The sequence below is a fragment of the Podarcis melisellensis genome, assembly GCF_964234715.1.
Source record: "Podarcis melisellensis genome assembly, chromosome: 9".
Lineage (NCBI taxonomy): Eukaryota > Metazoa > Chordata > Lepidosauria > Squamata > Lacertidae > Podarcis > Podarcis melisellensis.
The window spans coordinates 28,381,622-28,401,402 of record NC_138541.1 but is presented as its reverse complement, the minus strand read 5'-3'; the positions used below and the strand labels follow the sequence as shown (position 1 = coordinate 28,401,402).

The 19,781-nt window shown below is 42.7% G+C and overlaps 2 protein-coding genes across 3 annotated transcripts in view; one reads left to right on the top strand and one right to left on the bottom strand.

Moving 5' to 3' along the window:
* Window positions 1–19,781, bottom strand: part of LOC309377774 (dynein light chain roadblock-type 2) — a 384,929-nt gene that overhangs the window by 108,276 nt on the left and 256,872 nt on the right. The window lies entirely within an intron of this gene.
* Window positions 13,648–19,781, top strand: part of NDNF (neuron derived neurotrophic factor) — a 35,781-nt gene continuing 29,647 nt past the window's right edge. The window contains exon 1 of one of the 2 annotated variants that reach the window (XM_081926295.1): window positions 13,648–14,128. Coding sequence is in view for 1 of the 2 variants with exons in the window: in XM_081926294.1 (XP_081782420.1) it covers window positions 15,386–15,450 (65 nt within the window). In the remaining variant the exon portion in view is untranslated. Of the gene's footprint in view, window positions 14,129–15,370; window positions 15,451–19,781 lie in introns of those variants that run through there. The other variant, XM_081926294.1, reaches the window with a different exon arrangement.

Sequence of the window (19,781 nt, the reverse complement as noted above, 5' to 3'; positions counted from 1 at the left end):
ACACACACACACACATATACACCCCCTCCATTATGGAATAATGCATTAATTGCATTTAGTTTTAACTCTACAGCTAAAGTAATGTAGCCAGAGCAGAGCATGTTTAAGGACTTCTTAGGGGAAAGGTATACGGTAGCTTAGTGGCAGAGCATCTCCCAAATTCAACCCCTGGCATCTCCAAGGTGGGCTGGGAAGGACTTCTGCCTAAAACCTTGGAGAGCTGATGCCAATTCAGTGTGTATGATACAGAGCAAGGTGAACCAATGGTCTGACTCCACAGAAGGTGGCTTCCTGCTTTCCTATATTTGCCAATCCTCATACCCTCCAGACTACAACTGGTGGGAGTTTCTGTCCACAACATCTGGAGGGCACTAGGTTGTCAAAGGTTGCATTAATGAACACAGTTTGCCATATTTGTGTTTGTTTGTTTTTAAAGACAGCATACTCTCTTTTTTAAAGTAACTGTACACCAAACATAATAGGTCATTTCTAGTTGCTGCGGGAACACTTTTAGCAATTAAGGATCCAGTTTTGACCTTCGTTTATAAATTTATAGCAACTCCATCTATATGGTTGCATCCAGTGGTGTCCCTCCACTGCTTGAATAACTTTTGATCTAGCAGTCTCCCACACCACCTCTTACCTTGTGCTGAGAGGTCCTCTAAACCCCTAGAGTTGCGGGGTTCAGGAGAGATGGGCATCAGCAAAAGCTGCCTCCTTCCCAATTTCACTGTTGGAACCCTTTGGAGGATCAAAGTGCCTTGTGTCAGTGGAGGGACAACTTTAGTCACCAGACTCCTTGGCCACACCCATGGCTCCTGCCAGATAAGCCTGGGAACTGTAGTTTACCCCTCAGCAGAGCTACAATTCTCAGCACCCTTAAACTACATTTCCCAGGATTCTTTGGAAAAGGCCAGGTATGCTTTCCAATGGTATGGTGAGGATGTGACCATAATTCAACAGACGTCACTAACATCACAAAGTCTTCTTAATAAATACAGTAAATCATGTTCCCAATATGAACCAATGGCTTGCTGGTCGACTTGTCCAGAGCATCCATTGCCTGCTCTGGGCTGCTTTCACCTGTTCTACAAGCAGTGAACCACAGGTGCTTTTGCTTTCAGGGCTGTATATCTGGCCAAGAAACCACATTGCAAAACACGAAATCAGTAAGGGAGGGGGTGGGGAATGAAGTGATTCTAGCTGTTTTTATATTTGCTCCTGGCTATGGGTGTGAACAAGTATAATTTGTGGTAAAGCACCTTTTATTTATGAAAGCTGTTTGTTGCAATATGAAATAAAGTTATGAGGTACTGAAAATATGGACCAGGTTTCTCAAACACTTCCAATTGCTCTCTTACTAGGTATTGTAAAAAGCGATTGTGCTGGTGTCATTTTCTCCAGCTAGTAGGGGAGGGTCATTTTGGAAGCATGCTGGTGTGCATTTTGCTCTGACATTCGAATAACCTGTTATTATGGCAGCTAATATTGTTGAAAGTGTGTATTTTAAAAAAATCAACACCCAAACAATAATGATTTAAATTAAAAGCAGCAATTTCAGTGGCGTCTATAAAAATGTCTGGGCTGGTGTCCTATTGCAGAAACAGACCCCCCCCCCCCCAATTCCTGATGTCTTATGCTAAATCCAAAAAGTTCAGTTGTTATTTGCCTATAAAGTTATTTGCCTTCAAGGGCCAAGATCTGTTGTTGTTTAGTTGTTTAGTCATGTCCGACTCTTCATGACCCCATGGACCAGAACATGCCAGGCACTCCTGTCTTCCACTGCCTCCCGCAGTTTGGTCAAACTCATGTTAGTAGCTTCAAGAACACTGTCCAACCATATTGTCCTCTGTCGTCCCCTTCTCCTTGTGCCCTCCATCTTTCCCAACATCAGGGTCTTTTCCAGGGAGTCTTCTCTTCTCATGAGGTGGCCAAAATATTGGAGCCTCAGCTTCAGGATCTGTCCTTCCAGTGAGCACTCAAGGCTGATTTCCTTCCTTCTTGCAGTCCATGGGACTCTCCAGCACCATAATTCAAAAGCATCTTCAGCGATCAGCCTTCTTTATGGTCCAGCTCTCACTTCCATACATCACTACTGGGAAAACCATAGCTTTAACTATACGGACCTTTGTCGGCAAGGTGATGTCTCTGCTTTTTAAGATGCTATGTAGGTTTGTCATTGCTTTTTTATTTATAAAATCAGGGAGTTTTTCATAAAAGATAGGTTAGAAATTATAATATTTTTTGAAAACCAGGCACCAGTGGCCTCCCGTCTGATGATGTGGCTGTTGAGTGCAAAGATAAATGTTCTCCGAAACCAAACAGTGATGAAAACCTTATAGATCTGAATTACTTGCCTATATCTGGAGGAAATGGAACATGAGATATGGACCTTCTCTGAATTTTGCAATGTTGAGTAATGTGTAGAGAAATGCATACATTGAAGCAAGTCTGCAGATATTAGGAAAATATCAGGCAAAACTGCATACTAACATGTATATTCACATATATTTCCACTATAAATGCTGAATATTTTTTAAAAGTGCAAACTAATGTGCAAATATGGAAAATTGAACTTAAGACAAAAAAGAAATTCAAAACTGAGCGAAATAGTAATTGGAAGATTTGCCCATTCCTACATTAGATGCAAAGACCCACATTTAACATTATGTGTAACTTTGCCCTAAGTTTGTAACAGGACTGCAAACTAAACTGGCCAGAACACTCATCTGCATTACAAAAGCCTCTCTTCTACTTTTTATTTTCTAGTGAACAATGATCAGGTGATAGGACACTATGTATGAGGGAGGTCCATAGGTGAAAACACTCAGGAAAGCCTATGTAAGAATTTACTAACTTTTTTGTGCGTTATAAAGCCACTAGATGGAGGTGTTGTTTTAAATGATGCTGTCTAAATCAACTGCTGAAACTTTCAGGTTGGGTTCTCAAAGAACATGTCTCTCTCCTATATGGAACTGAGCAGTTTTTGATCACTTGTCTGTTTTCTGCAGCCAGCGCTGCTTACTTTAAAGTTTAGGGTCTGAAAAAATAAATAATTTGTCACACTCTTAAGTGACGTTTTCAAACTTTCTTGATCCTTTAATCTCTATTTTGTATGGGTTTCAGTTTTGCTGAATGTTTCCAGAGGTCATTTTTTTTCATTGAAAGTCCCCCCCTTCTTTATGCATCACAGATGTAAAGGAGTTAAAAACACCTTAATTATGAAAGTTGACAGAAGTCAGACCGCTTGCTTAATGGGTGAGAGAGGAAAATGTATAATTTGCAGGGAGGGCAAAGCCCTCAGCCTTAAACCTGCAGCGTCTGACAGAAAGCTAATAAAACCTTCAAGTGTGGCAAAGAAAACAAGGTTTAGAGCTGAATGACTTTTAGGCCTGCCTGTCAGCTTTTTCCACAGATGCTGACACACCACGGACACCATATATCTTTCCAAGTTCCCTGGTGGTGTATACTTTCTCTTACAACTATTTTTCCCCTTCTCTGAAACTCCTATTTCAGACCCCATTTGTAGCCTCTGTAACTATACAAACATGTTAATGTATCATAAACTTATCTAAACTTACCTAATAATATCCATTTAATCTCTATGCTATCTAAGACTTTGGGGCCCCTGTTGCTATTGAAATCAGAGAGGCACCTACAATTCTTGTGGTCATTTCCACAAGTGTTTTTACAGAATTAACTTGATTCAGTGTTCGTCATTTCTTCTGTATTTTGGGAACTTATAATTTTACTATGTTTTCATTATTTCATTGCACGCCACCATGATACTTTTGAGTGAATTGGTGATTCATAATTATTCTTATAACAGTTTACCCAAGATAACTGCAATTATCAACATGGGTGGTATGGCTAGAAAAATCCCACTCAGTGCAGATCAGAGAATAATACCAGTAAACAGCCTGACCCTTCTCTTAAGTACTTATTAACAAATACCTGTATACCACATTAAATACAAAACTGAAAACACAAATATTATGAAAGTTTCTTTTCCTAAAAACAAACTCTTCTAAGTTTCTTTCGGCCGTTACAGGCAATCTCAGTGTTTGTGGCATTTTGACACAAAAGTGAAATTATCATGTGAAAAATCTGCAAAAAGAAATCAAAATAACAGTTGCTTCAGTTCCCTGATGGAATGATGCAATGCAAGTCAGCACCTCAGAGAGATATTAAAGGGTGCTGCCATCTGGTAAACTCAGTAACAAACACAAGGGCTTCAAAGGGTCTTGCTGGTCACCCATTGTGCGTGCGACGCTCTGTTTTTCATTTGTATGTTTCTTGCTAACTTTAGCTTGTCAAGAAGTTCACATTGCATGTTATCCATAATTAAGGCTGTATTTTGTTCTCAGGATCTACAGACTTTCTGTGAAAACCTACTCAGTTAAGGTATGGCCTCTTTCTTAAGGAAATGCCAATTTTCACAGTGAAAATGTTAAAATGTATCTTGCAAAAACTGTGTTGCGTTTTTAATTTGGAAGCCTGGCTGTGTTTATTCACCCTTCTAACAAAACCTAAGGTCACTATTCGGCTCAGCTGCACTTTTCTTTCATCCCGTGATATGCAATGGCCTTTCAACAAGGCTAAATGTATATGTATTTGAACATTCCTGCCCACTCAGAAGTCTGTTAATGCTGTCAGCTTTGAAAATGCAGGTCTCTGATTTGGAAGGGTGTGAAACCTAACTCCAGGCTACTCTTTCACCCTGTCAAGGGTAACAAAGGGCAGCATTAATTATCCCACTTTCCATACGGTGTCCAAGTTGGCAGCATTGTCCAATGTTCTGTGCCTGTCATGCAGTTCCAGATCCAATGCTGGGAATTAGACATTTCCCCTCAAAGGTGTTAGACTAAACTTAGTCTAGGAATCAGGTGCACAGGTGCCCTTTCACACACATGGTTCCCAGTATATCAGAAGCTGCATCTTTGTAGACAGACTAAGTATGAAACAAACAATCTGGGAGAACTACAGGAGGAACCATAACTCTGTGGCAGATAGCACTATGCTTTGCATGCAGAACACCCCAGAAACGTTCTGGGAAGAAAAGTCTCTGCCTAATGCTTTGAAGACCTAGTGCCTATCAGAATAGACAATACTGGCTAGATCATGGGTAGGCAAACTAAGGCCCAGGGGCTGGATGTGGCCCAATCACCTTCTCAATCCAGCCCGCGGACAGTCCAGGAATCAGCGTGTTTTTACAGGAGTAGAATGTGTCCTTTTATTTAAAATGCATCTCTGTGTTATTTGTGGGGCCTGCCTGGTGTTTTTACATGAGTAGAATGTGTGCTTTTATTTAAAATGCATCTCGTTCATTTCCCCCCCTTCAAAATATAGTCCAGCGCCCCACAAGGTGTGAGGGATGGTGTACCGGCCCACAGCTGAAAAAGTTTGCTGACCCCTGGGCTAGATGGACCAGTCGTCCAACGCCAGTATAACCCAATTTTATATTGTTGTGAGTTAGGGGGAGGAAGTCAGCTACATGCCGAGATCTTTCTAACCCCAGGATCCAGCCAGTGTGAAAATATACAACAGGTTAGTTTCCTAGTGAGGTGATCGCCAGTGGAGATGGACCATTAAGGGGAATGGTAAATGGGCATGGCCCATTCCCTCAAACTCACAGACAGATAGAAGGACAAAGCTGGAGTTGGGAGCATAGAGTTTGCAGTGATGTAAGCTAGAGGCAAAGCAGCACACTGAAAACCAAGTGAGACAGAATGTTGTTTGGTTTCTGTTCGGATCCAAGGCTGTGGCTATGGAAGAAACCAGGCTCACTTGGCATGTTAATGCTGTGAACCCCTCCATCACAGGCTCAGGTTGTATATATGTGTAAATAAGCCACGTATCATGAAGACACTACATTCTCCACTGTGCCTCATTCTGAAGGAAAAACAAACCCTGAGTATCATCATCATCATCATCATTTTACAATTGTACAGTTGTAACTATGCTCAAGGCAGCTTACAACATGACGAGATTTACATAATTACAAACATAACAGAAGTCATAAACAATAAATAAAACACGTCAAAAAGTACACCACCAAATGTAAACAATTTCCAGACAGGTAGGGCTAGGGGATAGAAACAGGAGCTTGTCCGTTGAACTTAATGTATATTTGTAACAACAGTAAACGTATAAAACCCCAAAAGAAACAATAAAGGCCTGTCTGGTTTTGTACTACCTCAAAAGTACCACAGTTACTGGGTTACAGTTTAAGAGATGGTATAAATATATGGTGGCAGCAGTAAGAAGGTTTCGAAATAAATTTAGCATGGTGGAAGTAGGATTCAAACAGAAACTCCTCCACACACTTGGTGAATCAGCAGCGGTAAAAAGAATCTGGTTTTCCTCATAGAAAGTGGGGTACCTCACCTCATACATACTAAAATAACATAAAAGAGCTATAACACTGCAGCAGCTAGAAATGAATCTGGATAAATGCAAACTAAAAAATGTATTTTTATTATTTGCTAACAAGTACTATGTCATACTTTTGTTGCCTGTGCCTTTTTGTCAGTTCTGCACTCTGCATACATGAATTTGCACCACATAAAATTAGTTCTTAACGCCTTACTTTGCCAGATTGCTTAGGTGTGCAAAACGAAGCTTCCTGCTTGTAATTTTATTCACACAAAGGTGATCCACATAAGGAATTCCTATAAGAGAACAGAATCTAGCACAATGCTATTATACATGTGCACATACACAAAAAGAAATATGTGTGTTTTAAATTCAACTTACCTTGACTATTTCACTGTGCCATTGAAGCTCTGGACACTAGGAATGATTTTGCTTTTCAGGACTTTGTTCTAAGCCTGCAGCAATAAAGGCAAGAGGGTCTCTTGGGCATTTGCAGAAAGTATTTCTCTCATCATTAAATAACTGGTGGCTGTCCCTATACTAGGGGAGCACATAAATCACTGCCTCGGCCCCTAGGAGTTGGTGCCTATGTGGATTAGTGTTATGTGTGAACCCAGAACTCAAATTTAACCATGGTTTATTTGGCCATCTCACCCCAGATGCTCATGGTTTGCTTGATCATCTGTGGAACAACTTAATTTGTCACTTGCTAAACATGGCTTAGCCAGGGCCAGCCCAATACATTTTGCTGCTTGATAAGGACAAGATGGCACCCTTTCTCAGTTCCACTGCTAGAAGATGACTGAGTGTTCTTCTACACTAATGATGGACTAGCATCCACCAGCACACCTGAGAAAGCAGGCAGGTTCAGGGGCTCAGGAAAGGAATGTGACAACTGAAGGGAACAGCTGGGCACCCAGGAGGAAGAGCTTGGAGGCTGCTGACACTACTCCAACATCAACCACCTGTTGCTGTTGTCTCACTATGCCTCATGGTTAGGGCCAGCCCTAAGCTAAGTATTATTCTATGTGAACCAAGTCTTTTCACTCGTCAGGCTGAAAACAGTGCCCTGTCCTTGACCTAGGCAATGCTGCTTCTTTCCCAAGAGCACTGGCTAGCCAACCAGAATTGTATAGAACAATTCCCAGCCAAAGCAGTTGCTATTGCACGCAAGTAAACTATGTCAGCGCATACATGCATATTGAGTCTTCATGTGTTTGTGGTGACCTCATGTGTCATGTAGAGCAGATGTTTCTGCTGTGAATAGTGTGTACTGCGAACAAAAACGCTTGCCTCCTGCCGTTCCTTGTAGATCCCTTCTTCCTTGAAGAGGGACACAGGCGCCAATGCCACATTGCAGTGCGCATTTATGAAATGTGTGCGTGTGTTGATCTCCTCACAGCTGCTGTGCAGATGAACCAGCCAGCCCAGAACAGAAACAGAGCCTCTTTCCCTCTCATGAGGACATTTGTCAGGTGTTTAAACAACCATGATTGCACCCAGTAAATAGCACATTCAAGAAAGGAGCCAGAAGGGAGCAATTTCCACGAGAAAACCAGCACAGGGCCCTGATCTGCATGTACAGTATTCCAAACAGAACCACCATGGCTGCTTTTTCTTCAAAATAAAAGCAGCCAGGTTAAGCAGGCTTGTTTGAACTGCAGGCAAGTGAGCACCTGGAAAGAAGTGTTGTTAGGTGACGTAGCTGTCTCTGAAAGATAAAACAGAAGCAAATCTGGAGGGTTCTATTCAGGCGAAACATTTTGAAGAATATTTGACAATATTTGGTTTACTGTATTAGCCCGAATATAAGCCACACCCACAAATAAGCCACACCTTTAAAATTGAGGGGGGGGGGAGTAAAAATGACAATACCCAGGCTGCTCCCTGGAGGGAAGCTTTGCCGGTGGCATAAGGTCGCGAATATAAGCTACACTTTAACTTTTCACAGAATTTGGGGGGAAAGTGTGGCTTATATTCGGGCCAATACGGTATATATTTCAGGGCAGCCCCAACATGAAAACAAAACTCAAGGGCCACATGACACTGCGAGGAACAGCTCCCTCCATGAGACATTCTATTTAGTTCCAAAAAGTGATGGGACTACCAGGATGTCCAAATAATTTTGCAGGTTACTAATGGGGAAGTGAAGTCCACAAGGAAGCCATATATTCAGGGTCACTTTGCTTTCAGATTTCTTTAGGGAAAAGATTCAATTTGAGGTATTGTGTACATTTTCAGAAACAAGTGATGTCAGATTTTAATTTTTTAATTTTTGTAAAGATCACATGACAATTTCACTCTGGCCAGATCAGATTAAGTGTGTGTGTATGGGAGGCACATGTGCCACTTTCAAAAGTACTGGTACACCTTTCAACCCAATATGACTAGGGAGCCCATCTTATACCTGAAAAACTCTCTTATTTTTTTAAAGAGACATTCCTACTTGCAATTTCTCTGGGAGGAGCTTAACTCTTAAGCCATTTCAGTGTCAGATATACAAGCTGTTGCGCTAGCCACATGTACCCAGGACTGGGAATTAATCCCTATGAATTCAATGAAACTTCTTAATGGACATATAGAGATCCTACAGCACAGCTGCAGCCCTCCCTATATACACATACTTGGAAATGTCCCATTGAAATCAGTGGGGTCTATTTCTGAGTAAGCATGTGTAGGTTCTGGCTGTGAAAGTGGTTTCAAGCCATCTTTAAATAACCCCAAACAACACAGTTCTACTCTTCCCCCTCCCCCTTTCTCCCCACAACAGAGTATAATTATAACTTCAGAAATTGTGTTTGTAGCAAGGAAAGGGAACCCTGTTTCTCATTATTTTGCACATGCAGTTTTTGGATTTTTACTGTACAGCCATTCATCTTTGATCTAATTTTATAACATCATAATCAGATTTGGCACACTAAAACAAATGCTAGCACTTTTCAATAGTAATGCGACAAACTCTCCTGTTTAAAGCTCTGATTCAATCAAAAATCATCAAGGTTACAGGACTATGATTTCACTACAGCAAGGGCTGGTTTTGTGTCCAACAAAAAGAAGGAGTGTTTACCATGCAAAGACTGCATTTATTAAGTATTAATACAGATTGGTTGCAAATAAATAAGAGTTATTAATTACATTTTGGATTAGGAAAGACAAGTGGAACCTGCAACAAAATGTGGTAGCATATACTCACCTCTTCACAAGAGCGCTCCTTATTCAGGGTCCCTTCCTGTCAACCAGTCATGCGGTAGAAGCTATTAAGGAGGAGGGCATTCTGTCATTCTGTTCCTCTCCACAATTTGCTTTTGCCCAAGTTACAGTCAACAGTCTGCAGCTCATCATTCACCTACCCATAGCTCTCTTGGTGTTTTGGATCACCACTCCCATCAGACCCAGAAGGTAATGTAAAGGATCCCTGGATGGTTAAGTCCAGTCAAAGGCGACTAGGGGTTGCGGCACTCATCTCACTTTCAGGTCAAGGGAGCCAGCGTTTGTCCACAGGCAGCTTTCCGGGTCATGTGGCTAGCATGACTAAACCGTTTCTGGTGCAATGGAACACCATGACAGAAACCAGAGTGCATGGAAACACCATTTACCTTCCCACCACTGTGGTACCTATTTATCTACTTGCGCTGGTGTGCTCTCAAACTGCTAGGTTGTCAGGAGCTGGGACAGAGCAACGGGAGCTTACCCCCTCAAGGGGATTCAAACCGCCAACCTTCCGATCGGCAAGCCCAAGAGGCTCAGTGGTTAAGACCACAGCACTACCCGTGTCCCCCCCATACAGGGAGGTTGTGGTTATGAAGTGGGCTTAAATGTAAAGAAGTAGGTGGGAAAGAAACAGGTGAGCATGAAATTCTGGATGCACAAAGGGTTTGTTTGCACACCAATAACCGGTGGGCATGATCTCAGATGAAGGTACCAACTGCCTTTTCTGATGTTTGTATGTACTGCAGCAAAATTTAGTTCTGAGGAGGAATTTTATGTGTGAGACGGATGAGATGGTGTTGTGGATATTTTCAATTAGCAGTTCTTCAGAAGGAAGAGTTCCCAAGATTATAATCTTCTAATTAGCCAGTGTTCTTAAATTGTTTCAGGCTGCTCTTACTGTGGTGGCTTGTTTGATTTTATTTTCCACAGGAGCAACAACAGACTGGTTCTTTTCTGGTAAGAGACATCTTGAGGAATTCCCCATCTGTGACTTTTTCTCATACTTAAACTTGCAAATACTTGTTTAGGTTCCAAATGAGCCTTGGTGCATTTTGAATGTTATAGACAGTGACATTTGTGCTGTGCTATATGTACACAACAAAAATCTGGAACATTCATTAAAGGTGCATTGGATCAAATACTTCACAGTGAATTGGGTTTTTAATGAATAGTGCCTTTTCCCTGCTTCTAAAAAGCCAAAACAGATTACTATTTCTTTTTATTTAATTGATATTGTTGTTAGGACACTCAGAACTTTTACTCTCCTTGTCATTATAAATGATAGCATGAATAAAACAAAACAAATGTGATACAATGACCAAGACACTTATAGCCTGAGCCGTGGTGCCATCTGATTTGCTATAACACAGAGAACAACCTTCTTTGCTAAGCAAGATATTAATCTGGGGGACGTGGGGAAAGACATGAAAGAGCTGTGTGTAAAGTGGTTTTGATTTTAGACATGAGCCTTGGGACATAATTTCTACTTACTATTCCTTGTTTGAATGGATGTGCACTCCAAAACTTGTGGATGTGCTTGCACACACTTGAATTATCTCCTTTTGTCAACATTTGTCCCAACAAAAACTGACCCCCTGAAAATTTACTGTATAATAATAATAATAATAATAATAATTTATTTATACCCCGCCCATCTGGCTGGGCTTCCCCAGCCACTCTGGGCGGCTTCCAAAAGAATATTAAAATACTATGATACATCAAACATTAAAAGCTTCCCTAAAAGCAAAAAAGTAACCAAATTTTAAACTCCACCCCCCCCCCCACAATTTTTTTATTTTTTATTTACTAACTGGCTTTCATTATCTGCATGTAAACCAATAGGCATGGTATCAAGACATCAAGCCAAATCCATCTGGAAATTCTCCTGCACTTGCGTCTCACAAGGACCTGCATGCTTCACAATAGATTCTGCCTTAGTAAGTGTAATTCAATGCTAAAGCTGGTGGCCAGTCCTGCAAGACTTGCAGCCTGATCCTTTACTTAGAAGGAAGTTCCATCGCTTTCAGGTATGTATGAATATTGAGGACTGTTGCTTTTGGGTGGTTGCCAGGTTGCCACATGGAGATTATGCACAACTGTAAATGAGGCAAGCACTTTTTTTCGCTCTCATTCTCATTCTACTTACTACCCCAGTACCACTGTTCACCCTTCCCTACTTCATGAAAAAAGCAAGGCTGCAGATATGCTGGAGATTATTCAAGAAACTCAAGAATAAGCCAAAAGGTGCAGTGGCCTGATAGGCATAGATGGTGCTTAACATATCGATAAATATATACAGATATGTGATTTTAAAAATGTGTTTTACACCATATTTCTTTTTATGTTCTAACTCTTCTTTTTTAACTTTCAGAATCAGAGTGGCATTGTAATGCTTTGAATCATAAGATTTGGTCTATAAATTGTCATGGGGAGGAATGCTGAAAATTATTATTGTTGTTAATTATTAAATTTCCATCAGCCCTTCTTCCCAGGGCAGAAAACACCACAGTAGTACTGAAGCAGAAAACAATAAGATGGCATCACAATGCAGTTGTATCAAGAATTATACGATATACTAATTTCCTAGCTACTTCTCCAAGTGGATTTCAAAATGTAGTAAAGCTAGGAACATATAATACCAGAGTGTGTACACTGTGTGGCGAGGGGAGAATAAGTGAAACTGTGAGAGTGGTTTCAGCACAATCCAACCAGCACATCTGAAACTTAAATTTTAATGTACTGTCTTGGAAAACTGACCCCAGCACCAGATAATTGAGGGTTGTTTTAAGAAGGGAGTGGCAATCTGTGTCTCTGGTAAACAAATCTGTGGGTTCTTGTATAGTTTCAAAATCGAGAAAAGTCTGTTTGACTGGAGTTTATGTGACAGTCTGAAGCCCCCAAAAAGTGTGAGCATCATGGAAAACAGAGCTTCTCTCAAACCACTTTCAATCACCTTGACACCATTGTCTGCCCCTATATTAACATGTTATTTTCACAAACCGTTGGGAAGAAAGCTGAGAGTTGTTACTCCTTAATATAAAATGCAAATCTTAAATTATATTAACATGCTGCTTTTAGATCTTTATATGCACCCTAAGCATACAGGTATATTTGTTGTTTGGGGGTTTTAAATTGTCTTATGGGTAAATCGCTTTGAGACAGTTGTTTAGAAGGTAATTAGCAACAACAAAAACCCTCATGCTGTGAAAGAAACTGAAGTCTGCTGTGAGGCAGAACCAGACTGAACTCTTATCTTTGTAGACACGTCCAGATATCATATACGTGGCTAATTGGTTTGTGTGTATATGTCTATCTATAATGTATACGTCAGTCTTAGAACGTACCTGCCGTTCTCTTCTACATTCTGACATTAGCCACACTCCCACGTGGCCCAAAGCGCGTGAAGCAGCTCAAACACACTTTTTATACTTGTAGAAGACCCAGGCTCCTCCCTGGAATCTCACCTTAAAAGGATCAGGTACCTTAACTGGGGATGAAGATACACTTAGGGAGCTGCTGCTGCTGCCCTCAGCAGGGGGACAGAGACACTAATGGCCTGTTTCTCTCTAGGGCAGCTTTCAAGTTCTGCCCCCCGAGTTGTGTGGGGCCGGTTGTGGCTGTGTGTCTCTGCCGCACCTGCCTCAGCCTGTGTGACTTCGGCCACTCTCCAGGTCTGAGGGAACCGTCGTCCCTGAGAGAGTTTAAACCCAGGCAGCAGACGAGAAGGAATCACGAATCCCCTCCGCCGCCTGCCCGCTTTCCCCCGGCTGAGGGCAAAGCCCGCCGAGGAGCGAGCCAGCGAGCGCGCGCGCGAGGGGTGGGCTGCCGCGTGCGCTCCCTCCGGGACAATCGGCGAGGCTTAGGGAAGGAGGGGAGGGGGGGGGAGGCGGCCGCGCGATAGGCTTTTGCCTGGCGTTGCCCAGGCGCCTGGTTGGTGCTTGGTGGCCCCGCGCGCGCTGTGTGTGCGCGAGAGCGCGTGTGTGGCGGCGGCGGAGGCGGCAGGGCCAGGGAGGGAAAGTAGCGGGCGGGGTGTATGGGGGGGGGGGGAGCGGCTCTCCCAGGCTGCACTCAAGTGACATTCAGCGCGAACAACACACTCCTAACTCAGGCGGGCGGGCAGCGAGCGAGTCGCACACAGGCGCCATCCCCCTCAGCTCCTGGGCGCTGGGCTGTTCGCTCCTTTTTTAAACATTACACGAGAAAGACAACTGTGGGAGAAGCGAAGGGAGCCTCCAGCCAGGCAATTTCACCCCTCGCCCCTCTTGACTTGGTCTCCTCTCCTCCTCCTGAAGAATGGGAAGGACCTGCCCGGGCTTTGCCTGCCGTTCCCGCTGAAAAACGGAAAAAGGGAACCGACGAAGGAACTCTAGCTTCGCGACTTCGAGGGAAGTTTAAATCCCTCTCCTCACGCTCTTTCGCGGGCGACAAGGAGCCTCGGTCGCGCTCGGTTCTTCTCAGAGCCCGCCTCGCCACTTCGCCTCAGAAGCGCGCGCGAAGAACTTGGGGCAAAGTCGGCGCGGGCCAATCAAGGCTGGCCGTTCAGGTAAGCAGGAGCCGAGAGCGGAGAGGTTGGCGCGCGCGGCTGGAGGCTGCTTCGCACCATGGAAGGGCGCGCTGGGCTCTCGTCTCTCGCCGGGCTGAGGAGCTCAGACAGGAGCAGCCTAAGCGGGAGCAGAGCAGGTTTGGGGGATGGCGGGCTGCGGACACTTGAGGGGGGACACGGGTAAGGGCAGCGGGTAAGGGCAGCCCGTGCTTCGGGCGGCGGCGCCTGCCCCGCACAAGCCGAACTCAGCTGTGCGCCGCCCGGGGCTCTTTCGCCGGGAGGCTGCGCGCGCAAACCCAGCCTTACGATCCAGCGCCCTCTGCGAGAGATCCTGGGACAGGCTGGCTCTTGGAAAGCTGCCTCCCCCGCCCCGTCTTCACTTCCCTCTCCACCTGTTTGTGGAGCCAGACAGTCCAACTCCTTGGCTCTAAAATGCACCCCGGTCGAGTACTCGTACCAGAGAGAAAAGGCGCGCGGGAGGTGGGGGAGAGATGCTTGGAGCGCAGTAGCCTCGAATCTGTTTTGCTGTCTGATGTCAGATCAGTTAAAGCGGATTAGTTACCTCTCGGCACCTTTTAAATCCAGCTCTCCGATTTAACACACACACACACACACACCCCAGCCAGCCCCGAGCCCCAATTTCAACGCAAGATCCGATGCAAGTTAGTAGCTGCTATGAAAGATATCGAGAGAACTCCTCATGCCGGATTAATTAAAACGGTGATATTAAATGTTGGGACAGGACTACAGTTAACAGAGTAGATCGTTCTCACGCGCGCCGAATCTGAGGTGAAGAATGGCTAAGGCAATCCCAGCCATTAAAATCTGGGGGGTTTGACCTTGATTTTTCTAAGTTCAGGTTGGCCAAATACTATTCTCTCTCTCTCTCTCTCTCTCTCTCTCTCTCTCTCTCTCTCTCTCTCTCTCTCTCTCTCTCTCGTCATCTGTTGAGGCAAATCTGCCTTCTGCCAGTCTGCTTCATCCCGTGTCTGATCTTCCCATTATCCTCTTTACTTTGGGAAGGGTTCTTCGTGCTGTTGGAGGGGAAAGAGAGGCATGAACCTGAGATCAAGCCAGCTTTCTTTCTTTTCTTTTCTTTTTGCGCCGGGGCGAGGGCGGGGGTGCGGCGCAGCTTCACAGACTTGCCCATCAGGCTTCCTTTCGCCCCCGTCGCCCCTCCAAAGGGGCAGCGTCTGAGGGGCTGAGCAAAGCCCCCCTGGCTGGCGGAACCACGTCAGGAGACGTTCCCCACCCGCGATGAGTTTCCAGGAGCGCTCCTGTCTGAAGTCTGTTCTCGCATGGCGTGACAGTTTGGTTCTTAGGTGGGTTCCCCTTCTCTTTTCCTCCCCTTCTGTCCAAAGTTATGGACCCTCTCATTACTCCAAAGAAGGAGCATTACGTTATTCTACCTGCTGCCGCAGCACCCCTGAAGCCTTTCCTTGTGATCTTCTGGAAGACAGTAGTTGTGGGAGAGGCTGAGGGAGACCAGGAAAAGGAAGAAGGCTCGAAATAACCCAGAGGCTGCCTATTACTTAAAAATAGCTTCTTTTCTCCCTCTTCCAGCTTGTGATCCTGTAGTCTCTTCCAAAGTTTTCCTGCAGCATAACCACTTGCAGGATATGGGACTCTGGCATTTGTCTCCACCCACATCACCACCACAGTTTAACCAAAGCAAAACTCAAACAAGTTCTTTCAAGCTGAAGTTTAAACTGTCGTTTGCAGGGACTTAAACATCCTAATTGACTTCATTGATTTGGTTTCCTTTTCCAGTTTCAGTGACAATTGGTGGCTTCTGTTTCAGTGTATCTGAAGAGGTGTGCATGCCCACGAAAGCTCATACTAATAACAAACTTAGTTGGTCTCCAAGGTGCTACTGGAAGGAATTTTTTTTATTTTTTATTTTGTAGTGACAATTGGAGTTAGAGATGAGTTTAGAGGATCAGAAAGGGGAGGGAGTAATTGAACGATTTTCTTCTTTAAGAACTGCTCATGATCGGTGTTATATTATTCTTAGCAAGTTTCTTTTAAACTCTCCACAAGTCTCTAAAACTAGTAATATTTTTAACAAAATATTCTAAAGAAACAAATGTGTGTTTCCAGATGGTTTTGTTTGTTTTTATTACTGCACCTTTTGGAAAATTCAGTGGATTAGTCTAGCAATGGGGTCTGGCAGTTCACAGCAATTAAAGAAACAAAACAAGAAAGATGTTACTGGATGGAATGAATATGAAATATGTGTGGCTTGTATTACACATTTATTTCAACAGAGCTGAAACTGTGACTATAAAGTAACTCTTAATCACTTACAGATACAGCTTTTTATCATTCAAAGAGCATATAATTGAAGGGTATCCCTGCTCTAAAAAAAAAAGCCCTCACCACAAGTTTATTTGTTCTGGACCCATTTAACACTCCTGTGGGAAAGTATTATGCCTTCCTCAAGCTGGTTAGCTTATTGTTATATATAAATGCAATATCCTTGCCAATGCCACAGAAAGAGAATGCTGCCTTTGAATCAACCACTGTGGGTCACCCTGGAACAAGGGAGCTGACTATTGAGTCAAGGGACCAGATGATTCTGTTCTTGGTATCTCCACTTCCCTGCGATGCCATTTTAAAAAAAAAATTCCCCAAAAGTAAAGTATATAGTAGCATGTGGTAACTGCGAGTAAAGTATATGTTTACAAATGAGACAGCCATTTGAAATGATCCTACAAAATCACAGCTCTTGTATGATTTGTTTACTGTGCTTTGTTGAGATGCTCAGTAAGAAGGAAGGCGGGACCATAATGGCATAATTTCTGCTCAGTACAGAACTTGCTTGTTTATGAGTCAGTCCCCAGACAAAGGGGTTGTAATACTAATGGGATCAAGTCAGAGAATCTCCACCAGGGACCTGATTCACTAGTACATACCTCCAGCTATGTGCCACAGATTTCAGATCTAATGAAACTAATCTCTCCTGAGTTGTTTCACATTTTCAGAAATTTAACTTGGTGGGGAACCTGCAATAAAAATTTTCAGCAGGCTGATAGTATGAGATTCTTTATCTGATATAGATTATTTTATGTATACATCATCTTCATATGTCTTGCTCAGTCCAGTGCATGTCTACTCAGAAGTAGATTGATGTTGTGCACAAGGGTGCTTCCTTCCCATGTAAGTCTGCATAGGTTTTAGGCTGCAATCCTGTGATCAATTCTGAATAAACATATATAGGATTGGGTTGCCAGTTTGATCTTTGCACTACATAAAATAACTTTTCAGTGATGTGCTTAGTCAAAATGATGGATGCTATAAAATATATAAAGTATATGGTAATTGCCTCCTTGAGTGGACTCCTTGAGGAAGAAGGGTGGGAGATAAATTGAATAAATAAACAAACAACAATATAAATAATTCTTAGTCTGTTTATGACCGTATATGACACAACATTTTACATCCAAAGAATAGCTTTTGGAGTACATGGTGTAGAAACATTCCAAGCCTTGCTGAATATGTAGTAAAACTTTCTCAAAGGTGTTCATGGGACCTGGATCTGGACATATCAGGGATCCTAGGTCCAGCTCCCAGAACCATTTTTGATTATTGCTTCCATCTCCTACACCTACACCCACTAATTTCCGTAGGAATCCTCCTCAACTTCACCTTGTGGTAGTGTATAGAACTCTACCATTTGTAGTTCCTACAGCCTTTTCATGTACTGAGAGAAACCTAATCTCTTCCCCCCCTCCCCACTGCCCCCCCCCGTGTGTAAAAAATGACTAATAATTGATTTTACCAGGCTCTTATTGTATGAGGAGGCAGCATTTTGAACCAGTGTGTCCAGTGTAAGAGGAGTGCAATTTTCAGTATAGGGAAGAATAAAAAATTTCAAGTTACAGAAGAGTTGACAAGATTAACTCCTTTTCTCTTGTCTACTTAAGATAGATGTGAAATATACACGTTAAACAGAAAGCTGGTTTATAGATTTGAAACTCACTAGGTTTTTCTGTGATTGCAAAGCAAGTAAGATTGTTAAAAGCTGGCACATGTTTGCTAGTCTTTTCTGCTTTGTGTTTTGATTTCAAAACCAACAGAAACTTAAAACGGGAAATACCATTTGCAGATTTTTGTTTCTGTATGTTCTGTTGTTTTTAAAATACTGAGGCGTACCAATTTTTCCTTAATTCTGACATTCTGATATTTCAAAAGATAATGGTTTCCCATACTGAACAAATTCCAAAATATATATGAGAAAATAGTTGGCATCATCTATAGATATGTCAGCTTTCTGTGAAGAACATGATGGCTGTAGTGTTTTCATCACTGGTTTGGGGTAAAAAGTACACTTAGTAAAGCATACAACATAATAAGACATATTTTTCTAATTTGAGGGTTTAAATTTGTCACATGCATGTTAGGCAGATGTTAGTTTGTAGATGACAGGGTTTTAAAACCCCCCCCCCCCAAAACCCCCAGAGCTTTATGGCAGCACAGAAGTAGCATTTTATGACTTAGGTGCTATGTAACAGATGCTCCGAGTGCACACAAGCAACATGATGTTGAATGAAGTGCCCCCTTTTGTATATCTTAAACCTCTCAGATATTCTATATATATAACACTATGTGTCTAGGCGATTCTAAACACACTCAGAGCTGCATTCTATCTTAATACTCCCAGCTAGTCAGATATGAGTCTGAGACACACAGTTCTTGAAGTTGGTGTTCTGTAAACTTGTTTCAGATGCACAGCTAATTATGTGTACATGCTTTAAAAGCCTGACACAATTCAGATGAATGCAGTAAGTAGCTATTACGATATAAATGAAACTCAAGACACAACAAAGTCGGATAAGCATTTCTGCCCTATAGGGTTTGATTGCCCTGGTGCATTATGTACCATATTACTTTCGATTTAATGAGGGTTTGATGTAAATCTGTCCCACAACATCTGTTGAAGGTATGGTGGCTAATCAGCATAACTCCTGGGCTATCAGATGCAGCTCATTTTTAGCATGCACAAGACCCAAGGTTCAGTCCTTGACATCTGCAAATAGGGCTCTGAAGAACACCCGTCTGAAACTTTGGGGAGCTGATGCTAGTCAGGGTACAGTGGTACCTGTACCTTAATTCATTCTGGAGGTCTGTTCTTAACCTGAAACTGTTCTTAATCCGAGGTACCATTTTAGCTAATGGGGCCTTCCGCCGCGCGATTTCTAGTCTCATCCTGAAGCAGAGTTCTTAACCCGAGGTACTATTTCTGGGTTAGCGGAGTCTGTAACCTGAAGCATCTGTAACCTGAAGCATCTGTAACCTGAGGTACCACTGTAATGAATACTGGACTAGATGGACCAATGGGCTGATTCAACATAAGGCTATATACTATATTAGAAAATGTCCCAAATTGAAGTTGAGTTAAATTATGCCACTTACATTTCCGGAAAAACTAAAACACAGGTTTTTAATCTAGGACATGGCCCCCCTCCTCTGGCAATCGGCAATCTACACAGAATTTGCTTGATGGTTGCCATTAATTTGATTTTAATTTGATTTACTTAATTTTTATAATGAATGTTTTTAGAATGTTGGATTATTTGATTGTTAGCCGCCCTGAGCCCAGCTCCGGCTGGGGAGGGCGGGATATAAATAAAATTTATTATTATTATTATTA